Raw genomic sequence first — 13,353 nt, forward strand, 5'->3', positions numbered from 1 at the left:
GATATAGTCACTGTCTGCAAGTGGCTTCCTTTACCATATGCAGAAATTAAGCTGCTGAAAGTGTTTGCCTAAAATGTTTCCATTGAACAAAACGGTTCTCTGCAGGAAACAGATTGAATCATTTAAGTAAATGGTGAGTACCCTAGTTTTTGTAAGCCGCGGCCTAATTTCCATGACATGTGATCCATGACACAAAGAGGAAACCTCGCTTCCCGGGTGTGGTTATAAATCGGCCCAAACCACACCAATCAATTATACAAACAGCTAACCATGCTGAGAGGTGCCCGTGCAGTCTGGGCTGCAGAGAAAGTAAGGTTAAGGCAATATGATACAGCCATAACGCTGAAGTGGAGCAGATGCAGGCCTCTTAACACTATCTGACAACTTCATATGTGATGCTCTGACTCAGGGTTCAAATGTAACAAATAAATACAAATTGATCTTTTTTAAAAAAAAATTATTAAAAGTTTAAGAATTAAAGAAAAAGGTAAAAAAGTAAAAAGTAAAAAAGAAAGGGAAAAAATAAATAATACAAATCAATACATTACAATACATATAAAAAAGAAAAAGACACAATACAACAAAACAAAAACAAAAGCAAAAACAGTTAAAACACATCCAATATTTCCATATCTATCTTTCATTAACTTGTTTCATCGACCTCCTCACACCTTCCTTTTTGTGTTCTAGTTATTAATTATTACAGCAAATCCTTTCCATCTTTCACTGTTTTCTGTCATTTAATTATCTTAATTTATTTTAACCTTATCTTACCATAAAAACCCTAAAACTTATTTATACTTAACTCCTTATAACATTTCTACTAAAGCCATATAATTTCATTCCAACATTTTTCTAACACTCATTAATTTTGCAACATTTCTCTAAATAAAAATTTATTTTTTATAAACTTTTTTTCAATCTTCTTCCACCGTCTCTTCTCCCTGGTCTCGGATTCTGTCAGTCCTTTCTATCAATATCATATAGTCCATCAACCTGGTGACCTTCTGTCCAAGGCTCTTAACTCTCTTCCATGTCCCTTCTGCAGGTCTTCTTCATATTTATACATGCACTTTACTTTATCTTCTGCTGATCTTGTTCTTAATTTCCTTCCTTTGGCACTGAGGAGTAGATCTCGGGGAAACTCCAACCTAACAATGTCTTTATTCCTTCTCGACAGGTCAGCCCACTCTCCATAGTCAGAACTGAAGTCCAAAAGATATTTCAGAGCGCCACTCTCCCCCTGACCCAAATCCAGATCCCAAAGGCCAGAGCATCCCTGCTCAACTTTCCTTCTCCAATCCAAGCAGGGCTCCATCCCACCAAATCTAACTTTCTCTAGATTCAATCATAAAGGGCAACAGCTTATGTTCATCAAATTGCCTCTGTGAGGCCGGGGCTCTGTCCACTTGAGTTACTTGAGGTTCAACAACAACTTTCTCCTTCGTCTTCTCCACAGCTTGCCATGTCAAAACAGATTCCTGGGTCAATTCCTGGGTAATTTCTGTATAGGTATTCCCTTTTTGTCCCAATTCAGTCATTTTTTGTCCCAAATTGTCAATTTTAATAATCATCACATCCATCTTCTCATGAAGCTGTTCCAATAAGGCACTTGTCTTGCAAAATGCAATCACTAAGGCTTCTTCTGTCAACATTCTTGTCCAAGGTCAGACTCTGATTCTCACGCTCTTTAATCTCTGCAGCTGGAAAATTCCCCAGCTCCACTCCACAACAGTTTCAAAAGCTCCCTCTAGGGGAAACAATTTCTATTTGTATCCATCCTTTTAAACGCAGATCCAGCGACAGAGTTGGTTTCGATTTTCAGTTACTTTTTTTTTAACTCCTTTTTAAGTGCAAAAGGAAACAATTGAAACAATATATTTCTCTTATTTAACTATCTGTCAACATACGTTTTATTCACAATCAATGAACTTTCCCAAAACGTCAATCTTACTGGCAGCCCGTTCCCAGGTTCGAAACGGTGGTGATTTATCTTCCTTCACTCTCTCTCCTGCAGGCTTAAACGATCTAAAATTTCCCCCCTCTTCTCCTGCTTCCAAGGGGGGTTTAGTAATTTTAACCGATGGAGATTTAATCCTTTACAAAAGACTTTCCAGGCTTTAGCTTGCAACGTCTTTGCTTCAATCTATTTACAAAAGAGGAAGGCGGACTTCCTGTTTGAAACCTTCCCGTTTCGATGCCAAATTAAGAAGTTTAGAGATCCAATTTTCCGTTCTACTCACGGGTAGTTGTTTATAGTCCAAAAAGTCAGCGCTCTCCGGCAACAGCAATGCGGCTTCACTCCGTGAAAGAAGCAGTCGATTCAAAGCACCGCGCCACTCACCTCACGTTGCTCCGGATCCCCGAAACCAGGTTTCCCCGCAAGTAGGGGAGGTGCAAAAGGTGCCAGCCGAATCCCACGTCCACAGGCTTCTCCCGCCTGTGGTTTTTAGTGGGTCTTCGCCTCGCCGTGGCGGTCCAGACCCTGATTTCCACGGAGCGGATTCCTCCAGATCAGAGGAAATCCGCCATTGCCGGAGGCGCTAACCCGGAAGTCACCCAAATAAATACAAATTGATCAGGGCACGAAAAACAGAATGCTGGCTCTCCCTTAACCATGGTTCGGTAGATAATCAAGGGCAGTCAGTGGGATCACACACTCTATGGAGAAAAATTCCACCTTCCTGCAGTGACATGAAAAACAATGCATTCCTACACAAGCCTATGTAAAAGTAAGTCTCAGTGAGTCCATTGTGGCTTACTCTCAAGGTTAAGTATGCATGGGATTGAAGCTTAATGGATAGCTCATTACCAATGTCAGCTCTGGTTAAAGGCTAAATCAGGCTCCCTCTTAACTAGGTTTTGTTAAGCATGTTCTTGTTTACAAACCCTGGTTAAGCAAGTCAGAGGTAGCTGTAACATAAAAGATATTCCAAGTTTGTTTTGATGCCATGTGGATGACATTATACAAGATTTAACACCTGTACATGTATTTATCTTGGATGACAACACTTTGGTCATTAAAAAAAAAAAACAATCAATAAAGCTTGTTTTAAAAAAGGCGAGAGGGGGAAGAGGTTGCTAACCCATGATTCTCTAGATGTTGCAGGACTACTCCCACAGTCACACTGGCTAGGGCTGGTGGGAACTGTAGTCCAAAAACCTGGAGTGCCAAATCTTAGTCACCCCTGTTGAAAGCCATTAATTGAAGATGGTGCTGATGTCAGTACAGACATTAATTAGGTAGGGGGAAGGGGGGGGGAGTCTGCTCTAGAAAGAGAGCCCACAATTATGGTTGGCATAAAACTTACCGTAGTTTTCGCTCCATAACACGCGCTTTTTTCCTCCTAGAAAGTAAGGGGAAATGTCTGTGCGTGTTACGGAGCGAATGCTTCCCTCCTCCGTGGTTTCCAGCGGGAGAAGAGCCGCTGAGTGGGGAGGAGAGAGGGACAGAGTGCCTGCTTCTTTAAAGGAGCAAAGCGAGAGGGGAGAGGAGCCACTTACACGAGTGTAAACGGCTCCTGTCCGGTTGGCTCCTTTAAAGCAAGCAGGTTCTACTTCTCTCCCTCCTCCCCACTCAGCGGCTCTTCTCCCCTCTCGCTCCTTCAGCTCGCTAAGGTGGGGGCGGAGAGAGAGAGAAGCAGAGCCTGCTTGCTTTAAAGGAGCAAAGTGGGAGAGGAGCCGCTTACACGAGTGTAAGCGGCTCCTGTCCGGTTGGCTCCTTTAAAGCAAGCTGGCTCTCTGTATCTCTTTCCTCCCGCTTTGCTGGAAATAGCAGGCAAGATTTTCAGTGTCCTCCCGCTTTGCTTTTCAGCTCGCTAAGGGTGGGGGGGGAGGGGGAGGAGGGAGAGAAGCAGAATCTGCTTGCTTTAAAGGAGCCTACCGGACAGGAGCCGCTTACACTCGTGTAAGTGGCTCCTGTCCGGTAGGCTCCTTTAAAGCAAGCAGGCTCTCTGTCCCTCCAGCAAAGTTTTTCAGCTCGCTAAGGAGGGAGAGAAGCAGAACCTGCTTGCTTTAAAGGAGCCTACCGGACAGGAGCCGCTTACACTCGTGTAAGCAGCTCCTGTCTGGTAGGCTCCTTTAAAGCAAGCAGGCTCTCTGTCCCTTCAGCAAAGTTTTTCAGCTTGCTAAGGGGGGGGGGAGAGAGAAGCAGAGCCTGCTCCACGCTTGCTCCTTGTCCCTTAAGTGCTTTTCCTTCCCTCCCCACTTAAAACGTGGTTACAAAGCACAGATCCACATGGATCCTCAGGATTTTTGCACTGGGTCACCCCAAATTCACCATCAGGTCACATAGCATGTCCATGGCTACAGTTTGTACCAAAAAAATTTACGCACCCACTGTTGCCTGGGGCTGCAGTGGTGCAAAAACATCGTTACAAACATGGATCCACATGGATCCTCAGGATTTTTGCATTGGGCTACCCCAAACTCACCGTCAGATCACATGTCTGTGGCCACAGTATGAACCACAAAAATCATACATCCACTGTTTCGTTTAGAATATTTTTTTCTTGTTTTCCTCCTCTAAAAACTACATGCGTGTTATGGTCGGGTGTGTGTTATAGAGCGAAAAATACGGTATGTGGCCACGAGGAAATTCATGGTCTGTGGGCACCATCCATTTGTGTATAACGGTAATAAGCTTCATAGTCTGCTTTTAGGGTCACATCAGTGGAAGGCACTGAAATTCAAGTATTTAATTATTTATTTTTTAAAAAGTAATTATAAATAGGAAATTTTAAAAGTGTCCAAACACTTACTTGTAACATGAACTCCATGCTTATTCTGTTTTCTATGAGTCTCATGACTAGGTGGGCTTTGCACTGGAACATAGTGTAGTACTCCCATGATAATGTGTGAGGATGCTTTATAGAAAAATGCAGGTGTGATGCAGGGCTGGAAAACAAAAATCAAGATCATTGCAGGAATATTTAATTTTGCATTTTAAGGGAAAGTCCCACATACAGCAGAAAGTTCAAAAGTAAAAATTCAAAGAGTCAGACAGGATTTTCCTAATCCAGCAATTAAAAACTATTAATTAAAACTCTGATTAAATTAAGAACAGGGGCTCAAGAAGTACACTTACAAATTGTACTCAGTGTTTTTTAAAAAATATTCTCAGGTAAACTTTGGGTAAAACTAAAACTATCTGGGTAAATTGCAAACATCGGCAGTTTGCTTCTGCCTGTAACAATCTATGAACAGTTCAGACAGGAGCACAGAAGGGAGGAAAGAGGAGAAATAATGACTATCCTATATTCTCTTTCATGGAGTACTTTAAAAAAAGATATGAGTAGACTCTTTTGGCTAAGGAAGACAGCAGTAATTACAATGGGGTGGTATTCAATTAAGTTTACTCAGAAGAAAGGTAAAGGTAAAGGGGCCCCTGACCATTAGGTCCAGTTGTGGCCAACTCTGGGGTTGCGGTGCTCATCTCAATTTATTGGCCGAGGGAGCCGGCATACAGCTTCCGGGTCATGTGGCCAGCATGACTAAGCCGCTTCTGGCGAACCAGAGCAGCGCACGGAAAAGCCGTTTACCTTCCCACTGGAGCAGTACCTATTTATCTACTTGCAGTATGACATGCTTTCGAACTGCTAGGTTGGCAGAAGCAGGGACCAAGCAACGGGAGCTCACCCTGTCGCGGGGATTCGAATCGCCGACCTTCTGATCAGAAAGTCCTAGGCTCTGTGGTTTAACCCACAGCGCCACCCGCGTCCCTCCTTACTCAGAGTAGAAACAATTAAATTAATGGACCTATCTTAGAGACATTCATTAATATCAATGGGTCTACTCTGAATAGCATGTGTTACTCCTCTCCTTTGAGTCACCAAAAGCAGTCATCTCGCTGCTGGACCTTAGCCATCACTGGGCACCTCCAAACTGCCTAGCCAGCAGTGCTTCAAGCAGCAAACCAGTGGTAAGGAGCCAGTGAAAAGGATCTATAACTTACTGGAGAAGAGGTATTTAAGCAGCCTTTTGCTTTCAATTATAGCCTCTTTAATAAAACTATTCTCGGACACTTGAATTAGGCAACTCAAGTTGAACAACTGTTCCCTTTCATCTCATATTGCTTATAAATCCATGTTGCCATCCCAATATTACCAGTTTAAGACTTTGAATGTAGTATTTCAGCACCATTTAATGAGCAATAAAGTCACCTCCTTCCATATGGCTACACAGAATGAGGTTCGTCAGCCATATGCTCTAATTTATTTATTTTTAAACTGCAGTTTGCTCAAAGCTGATGTGCATCAGTCATTAGAAGGACTCTAGTGCTTGTAAAAATAGCAGAATGTGTGTTTTAAAGTGATTTTCACACCTGTAGCAAAATAGTTTCCCTTTCCTTGGAAAGGTTTTTACTCTACTTAGCATATATTTTGTTAATATACTTCCATTCTGTAATTCAAACAAGGCAAATGTTTACCAAGGATGTCCTTTATGGGACCATTAGGTAGCTGAGGTAATGAAGCCTTTGGCCAAATGTCTCATTACTCACCTGAAGAGAGAGAGAGAGAGAGAGAGAGAGAGAGAGAGAGAGAGTGTGTTCGGGTGTGTATTATTGGTCCTATAAATCTACTAAACATACTTGTCCTTTTCTTTTCCTCCACCAAAGATTGGATGAAGTAAGACTCCACCGGTCTTCAGTTCATACACCACTATTTTGTCCAGTTCCTGAAATGCAAATAATAATAACAATAATAATATTGCAACGGTGTATTTGGCTATAAAGAGAAGACAAGCTGTACACGGTCTTGTTGAAGCATATTAAAATTATGAGCATATTCAATTTGGTTTCCATCATTTCCCCTCCTTACAAATGTACCCATCAGGGGAATACTGTGCATTCAGATCACAAACCCTTCCCCTTTAAACTCAACTTCCAATACTTCACATCAAAGATAAGCAGGGACAAACATTATCTGCAAAGAGCAGAATTGCAAACCACTGTGGTTTTTCAAGTGCATTTCAGATAATCCTTGGGCAGCTTGGGCACTACTATTAGTTGCCCCTGCAATGTGTGATTGCCAGAGAGCGCTGAATGCATCATAAGACAAACACACACACACACACACACACACACAAACATACACACACACTTTTCTACACAACCCTTGAAAAGAGAGGCATTTTGCCTTCCTTTCCCTCTGCTGCTTGGTACCTTACTCTCAGTGAACAGGGTGAACAGTTACTGAAAAAAATGGATGCGTTTTTTGGGGGGGCAGATTTGTAAAAAACACAGTGCAATATTCTGATGACAACATATGAGGCTATTTAAAAGGGGAAATGAAGACAGGGTGCAGGGTTAGAAAATTAAATCAAGATCACTTGAAAGCTTTTTATGGCAAAATCCATCACACTTGTTGATAGATGTAATAAAGACACACAAGGAAAAGAGGCAGATGGTCTGGACTAATTCATAAACCATGCACTTGGCAGAAGGGTGTAAAGGTAAAGGTAAGGGGACCCTTGACTATTAGGTCCAGTAGTGGCCAACTCTGGGGTTGCGGCGCTCATCTCGCTTTATTGGCCGAGGGAGCCGGTGTACAGCTTCCGGGTCATGTGGCCAGCATGACCAAGCTGCTTCTGGCAAACCAGAGCAGCACACGGAAACGCCGTTTACATTCCCACCGGAGCGGTACCTATTTATCTACTGGCACTTTGATGTGCTTTCGAACTGCTAGGTGGGCAGGAGCAGGGACCGAGCAACGGGAGCTCACCCCGTCGCGGGGATTCGAACCGCCGACCTTCTGATCAGCAAGTCCTAGGCTCTGTGGTTTAACCCACAGTGCCACCTGCATCCCGGCAGAAGGGTGTAGAACCCCCTAAAACAGAGGCCTAATTCTCACTAAGGTAGAAAACCAGTATCTGGGCTCTTCTTTCCTTAGACAGCAAGTCAGGGCTCACATGACTGGATGCTCATCTGCAGGGGTGGGGAAAGAACTGCTGGGTCCTACCTGAATGGCTGTTCTGTGTCACTACACCAGAGCATCACTGAGGGGGTTTAGTGCCACCCTGTGGCCTGCAAGGGTGGGTAATTACCTTTAACCCGAGGGTGGCATGGTGGATTGCTAACACACTTCCAGAGAGAGAGAGAAACCTGTTCTGTTAATGCTTATGTAGCCAACCCAATATAACATAATGCTTCCTCAAACAGAGGAACAAATTGAGGTTGAATCCTGTTTTTGGGGGACAGGAGGCAGGCAGGTGTGGAGAACTCCCTGGTCCTGAATGGGGTAACAGTGCCCCTGAAGGACCAGGTGCGCAGCCTGGGAGTCATTTTGGACTCACAGCAGTCAATGGAGGCACAGGTCAATTCTGTGTCCAGGGTGGCTGTCTACCAGCTCCACCTGGTACGCAGGCTGAGACCTACCTGCCCGCAGACTGTCTTGCCAGAGTGGTACATGCTCTAGTTATCTGCTGCTTGGACTACTGCAATTCGCTCTACGTGGGGCTACCTTCGAAAGTGACCCAGAAATGACAACTAATCCAGAATGCGGCAGCTAGACTGGTGACTAGGAGCGGCCATAAGAACACACAACACTGGTCTTGAAAGACCTACATTGGCTCCCAGTACGTTTCTGAGCACAATTCAAAGTGTTGGTGCTGACCTTGAAAGCCTTAAACAGCCTCGGTCCAGTATACCTGAAGGAGCGTCTCCACCCCCATCATTCTGCCTGGACACTGAGGTCCAGCGCTGAGGGCCTTCTGGTAGTTCCCTCAGGGAACCTGGCAGAGGGCCTTCTCAGTAGTGGCGCCCACCCTGTGGAACGCCCACCCCCCCATCAGATGTCAAAGAAATAAACAACTATCTGACGTTTAGAAGACATCTGAAGGCAGCCCTGTTTAGGGAAGTTTTTAATGACGGATGTTTTAATGTATTTCTAATCTTTTGTTGGAAGCCGCCTAGAGTGGCCGGGGAAACCCAGCCAGATTGGGAGGCTATAAATAATAAATTATTATTAATAATAATGATGATGATGATGTCACCCAAAGCAGCTTCACTGGTCAGTTACCCAGGGAACACTGTTTTGCCAAATATTTCTAGAACTGCACACATAGGTATTGTGTAATCTCCCACTTAATTGTGTCAGCTTCATCCTAAAATGCATCAATGGAAATGATAGCTCCATTCGTGCATCCCCTTGTGTATCTGTGTAAAAGGATAAAGATGCTTTCAAAATCCATCGGGGTTCATTACCTCCTTGATCCAGTGCCGATATTCATTTACACCAAAGGTTTTCTTCATCCAGAGGCCATAAATATAGCCAGAGATTCCTTTCAACACCCACTCATCTGACCTGTAAGCGAAGAAGCAATGCAAGAAAAAACCCTCTTGATTTACAGAATCTCCGTGCTGAATGCACTCCTAGTGAAAATACTTTAAAAGCTAACAACTCTAACCATCTAAATAAATAAAGGACTAATGAACCAAGAACAGATGTATATATCCTGGCAGTGAAAGAAAGCCTTAAGTGTAATTAAAATTTAGGCAACTACATCTTTCGGTATTTTTATTTAAAATATTCTCTATTATACAGAAACTTAAAAATCTATGTAAGTAAATAGATGTTATGAGCTTGTAGGTTATCTTGCACATTTAAGAAACCCCAAATGTGCTATGATTGCTGTAATAGCTATAGAATTTATCTGCATTTATGCTTTATAATGATTCTCATACTCAGAGCCAAAATTCGACGTGGGAGTTATCTATTTTAAGATGTACTCACCAAGACATTCTAGATATGAAACAGCCAAAAAACTGCTGGGCCAGAGCCTGAGCCAAACATCTCCTGGTCAGCGGGGTCTCATCTATTATCATTGCACTGTGCAAAAGGTTTGTGCTAAATGAAAAACACAAACAAGCATATGCACAACGGTGGCAAACAAAATCTTCAGGAGAAACAAAACCCTCCACCTCAGTTTAATCAAGTAAACATGAACAAATAATAGCAGAATTTTAACAAGAGAAGTATAAAACAGCTTTCTTAAGTCTTATACGGGCCAGCTTCACATGCAACATGAAGCCAAACAATCACTAAGTGTGAACCAACAGGTTTGTGTACTCAGAGTAAAAATCACGGCTGCATCCCTCCTTTGCCAAATGCACTTTGGACTGTGGTCGCAAAATTAAAATTGGGAACATTTTAAAACGCCCTATGTTTCTAAAACTGGCTGTTAGTGGCACCCACCCTGTGGAACGCCCTCCCATCAGATGTCAAAGAGAAAACTTTTAGAAAACAGCTGAAGGCAGCCCTGTTCAGGGAAGCTTTTAATGTTTACTAGGCTATTGTATTTTAATATTCAGCTGGAAGCCGCTCAGAGTGGCTGGGGAAACCCAGCCAGATGGGCGGGGTATAAATAATAAATTGTTGTTGTTGTTACTATTATTATTGTTATTACTATGCATTGGATTGAAGTCAATCTGGCAACTCTTATCTCATCAGTCGATTCTATGGCAACCTTTGGCATCATTTTATAAGCTGGAAACTGAACTGAAACGTGGAGCTAGCTCAAAGGCATCCCTTGCAAGTACGCAACTGAGTTTCAGCCAAAAGCCCAGGTCCCAGTATAACGCTATCCTTGGTCTTATGAACTTAAATGATGGCACTGAGTTTCCTTTAAAAAGACAAAACAGCAAAAAACCTCTAGTGATTTGGACTGAAGTATCTCTCTACCAGCATGAGATACGATGAAGTGTGATGGATATCTGTGCAGTTCTCAAATCACTTCTTTTTAGATGGGCTAGTTCTAAGTAAAGGTAAAGGGTAAGGTGAAGGTAAAGGTAAAGGGACCCCTGACCATTAGGTCCAGTCGCAGACGACTCTGGGGTTGCGGCACTCATCTCGCTTTATTGGCCGAGGGAGCTGGCGTTTGTCTGCAGACAGCTTCCAAGTCATGTAGCCAGCATGACTAAGCTGCTTCTGGCGAACCAGAGCAGCGCACGGAAATGCCGTTTACCTTCCCACCGGAGCGGTACCTATTTACTTGCACTTTGACGTGCTTTTGAACTGCTATGTGGGCAGGAGCAGGGACCAAGCAATGGGAGCTCACCCCGTCGCAGGGATTCAAACTGGCAACCTTCTGATTAGCAAGCCCTGGGCTCTGTGGTTTAACCCACAGCGCCACCCACGTCCCAGTTAGTTATAAGTACTTACCTAAAAATGCTCATGGAAGCGTAAGCAGCTACTTCAACGTAGGCCTCGTCAACGAAAACCGTCTTGAAACAGGAGTAAGGATAGCGGCACGTAAGTATCTCTTCATAGAATTCAAATACTTCATGGAGGTAAGATGTGGTGTGTTTGAGCAGCGGGAGAAGCTGGGGTAAACAGAAATGAGTCACCTACAACAACAAGGGAGAAAACCTTTTTAAAAAACAAAACCAAATTCAAGTTAGCAAATAGCTAAAAGTGAACATTAGAAAATGCTGCCAATGGAAAATATAAAGATTAGCAAGTTTGACCCTGAGGTCACCATCACTGCATGCATACAGCTTAGAGATGCAGAAGATGTGGTGAACTGGCTATGCAAGTGTGTGCAGCTTTGCTAGTCCTCCACAGCTTTTCAGAGATCCAGGAAAACAGTTAACGTGAGGCACGGCCTGAGGCTATGTACAACAGCCTAGCTGCAGTATGAAGTGTCATAAAGTAGCAAGCTTTCAAGTGGGTGTTCACGGTACTTCCAGCCATTGGAATCGACTGCAAATTACTGTATTTTTTGCTCTATAAGACTCACTTTTTCCCTCCTAAAAAGTAAGGGGAAATGTGTGTGCGTCTTATGGAGCAAATGCAGGCTGCGCAGCTATCCCAGAAGCCAGAACAGCAAGAGGGATTGTTGCTTTCGCTGCGCAGTGATCCCTCTTGCTGTTCTGGCTTCTGGGATTCAGAATATTCTTTTCTTGTTTTCCTCCTCCAAAAACTAGGTGCGTCTTGTGGTCTGGTGCATCTTATAGAGCGAAAAATATGCTACGTCAAGAATTGGTACTTCCAAAGATAAGGCAACAGACTTACGACAACACACGAAACTTTTATAAAGCAATAGTGAGGGGAAATAATAATATAAATAGAGCAATAAATTTATATTCAGACATTATGATTCTGGCTGTTGAGAACTTATTTTAGCTATTATTCTATCTCTGGGCATTCAGGACAGGGAACATGATTTCTTAAGAACTAAGAAATATAACAGGACAAATAAAAAAATCACTGAAAAATCCTATATGACCAATATAGCAAGAGTAAAACTCTAATCATAGGGACGTGGGTGGCGCTGTGGGTTAAACCACAGAGCCTAGGACTTGCTGATCAGAAGGTCGAAGGTTCAAATCCCCACGACGGGGTGAGCTCCTGTTGCTCGGTCCCTGCTCCTGCCAACCTAGCAGTTCGAAAGCATGTCATACTACAAGTAGATAAATAGGTACTGCTCCAGCGGGAAGGTAAACGGCGTTTCCATGCGCTGCTCTGGTTCGCCAGAAGCGGCTTAGTCATGCTGGCCACATGACCTGGAAGCTGTACGCTGGCTCCCTCGGCCAATAAAGTGAGATGAGCGCCGCAACCCCAGAGTCGGCCACGACTGGACCTAATGGTCAGGAGTCCCTTTACCTTTACAATCCTAATCAATAACCACCCAAGAACCTCACACCAGGACAAATCATGTGGAATAGGAGAAGTGCCACACAGAGGCTGCCTATGAAAAGAATTACCTCATGCATGTAGGGATCAACAAGGATTTCAAATGGTCCAATGGCCAAGGAGATGTTAGATGCTGCAGTTGGAATTGTCAGCATATAATGGAAGGTCTTTTTTCTCATATCATGAGTATACACCGTTTCCACCAGGTCTCCATTTGAGACCGCCACCATTGTGGCATCCACAGTATATTCCAGTTTCCATGTGCATAGTTCGGAGTATGAATCAACACACGGAAACCAAAACCTGGAGAGAAAGTGAAGTCATTAAAAACCGTAATCATCTTCCCAATCCAAGACAAATGTTGCAGTACTTGATGTGTAGGCATCTGGGGCCTTAGCTTTACCAAAACAGTACAATCCTGCAAGCAGCTGACCCTTCCCAAATCTTTGATAACTGCATTCTGCCAATGCATAAACACAAAGAACTACAAAAAGCTAGCCAGGTTAGGACTCCCATGAGGCTGCTACTCCAAGTTAAGAAGTTCAGTTCTACAATACTGAAAGACTGACTAGTCTGGGGAGGCTTCGAAAGTTCTGCTTCAGAAAAGTACACTGCAAGGCACACTTGAAATATGTTTGCACCTTTGCAAGAGAGCTCCCGGGGTCCAACAGTGATATCTTCAGTCCTTTGTTTTTTGTTCTTCTTGTTGTTGATACAGGAA

At 43.4% G+C, this 13,353-nt stretch overlaps 1 protein-coding gene across 1 annotated transcript in view; it reads right to left on the bottom strand.

The window, feature by feature from the left end:
• The window catches only part of TAF2 (TATA-box binding protein associated factor 2), a 64,416-nt gene that overhangs the window by 37,625 nt on the left and 13,438 nt on the right, over positions 1-13,353 (bottom strand). The window contains exons 6-11 of the mRNA XM_081204373.1: positions 12,704-12,935; positions 11,160-11,344; positions 9,732-9,845; positions 9,203-9,302; positions 6,590-6,675; positions 4,761-4,896 (exon numbers count right to left, since the gene is read on the bottom strand). Of these exons, the coding sequence (XP_081060499.1) occupies positions 4,761-4,896; positions 6,590-6,675; positions 9,203-9,302; positions 9,732-9,845; positions 11,160-11,344; positions 12,704-12,935 (853 nt within the window). The remainder of the gene's footprint in view (positions 1-4,760; positions 4,897-6,589; positions 6,676-9,202; positions 9,303-9,731; positions 9,846-11,159; positions 11,345-12,703; positions 12,936-13,353) is intronic.

The sequence above is a fragment of the Podarcis bocagei genome, assembly GCF_964188305.1.
Source record: "Podarcis bocagei genome assembly, chromosome: 8".
Classification (NCBI taxonomy): domain Eukaryota; kingdom Metazoa; phylum Chordata; class Lepidosauria; order Squamata; family Lacertidae; genus Podarcis; species Podarcis bocagei.